This window comes from Meleagris gallopavo, chromosome 30 (assembly GCF_000146605.3).
Source record: "Meleagris gallopavo isolate NT-WF06-2002-E0010 breed Aviagen turkey brand Nicholas breeding stock chromosome 30, Turkey_5.1, whole genome shotgun sequence".
Taxonomy (NCBI): Eukaryota; Metazoa; Chordata; class Aves; order Galliformes; family Phasianidae; genus Meleagris; species Meleagris gallopavo.
The window spans coordinates 1,470,241-1,471,116 of NC_015040.2; the positions used below are offsets into that span (position 1 = coordinate 1,470,241).

Here is an 876-nt window from a genome sequence, read left to right on the forward strand (position 1 = left end):
CAGGGATGGTGACTCAACCACCTCCCTGGGCAGCCCGCCGCAGTGCTTAACAACCCTTTCTGCAAAGAGGTGTTTCCTGATATCCGGCCTAAACTTACCCTGGTGCAACTTGAGGCCATTTCCCCCTCATCCCGTCACCAGTGAGAAGAGACCAGCCCCGCTGTGCTGTACGCAGCTTTCAGATACTGGCAGAGAGCAGTGAGGTCTCCCTCCCCTCAGCCTCCTCTTCCCCAGACCGAACAGCCCCAGTTCCTTCAGTCTCTCCTCGTAAGCCATATTCTCCAAGCCCTTCCCCGGCCTCGCTGCCCTTCTTTGGACCTGCTCCATCACCTCCATGTCCCTTCTGTACTGAAGCGCCCAAAACTGAACCCAGCACTCGAGGTGAGGCCTCACCAGTGCCCAGTGCAGGACAGAGTTGTCCAGAGGGCACACGGTGGGTGCATCCCCAGCACTGCCTGCTGCCTGTAGTTCTTAAAGAGCTGCAGACCCTCAGCGTAGGAGGAACCGCAGCGGGTTTTCTTCAGCCCTTTCCTTCGGGGAGATGAGCTGCTCTGCAGCGGAGCTCGGCGCTTTGCGATGCTCTGCGCCGCATCCGTGCTGGGATGGAGGGGAGCAGCTGTGGGATGTGCTGGTGCTGCCCCCAGGTACGCCCTTCCCCAGGAACTTCCTCCCCGTGGTGAAGAAGATCCTCTCGAGGCTCTTCCGCGTCTTCGTCCACGTCTACATCCATCACTTCGACCGCATCACGCAGATGGGCTCGGAGGCGCACGTGAACACGTGCTACAAGCACTTCTACTACTTTGTGAAGGAGTTCAACCTCATCGACACCAAGGAGCTGGAGCCTCTGGTGGGCGGAGGGGGGTGGGGGCTGTGCTT

The 876-nt window shown here is 59.7% G+C and overlaps 1 protein-coding gene across 1 annotated transcript in view; it reads left to right on the forward strand.

Annotated features, from left to right (window-relative positions):
* MOB3A (MOB kinase activator 3A) overlaps positions 1–876 on the forward strand; it is a 4,180-nt gene that overhangs the window by 1,578 nt on the left and 1,726 nt on the right. The window contains exon 2 of the mRNA XM_019609950.2: positions 645–870. Within this exon, the coding sequence (XP_019465495.1) occupies positions 645–870 (226 nt within the window). The remainder of the gene's footprint in view (positions 1–644; positions 871–876) is intronic.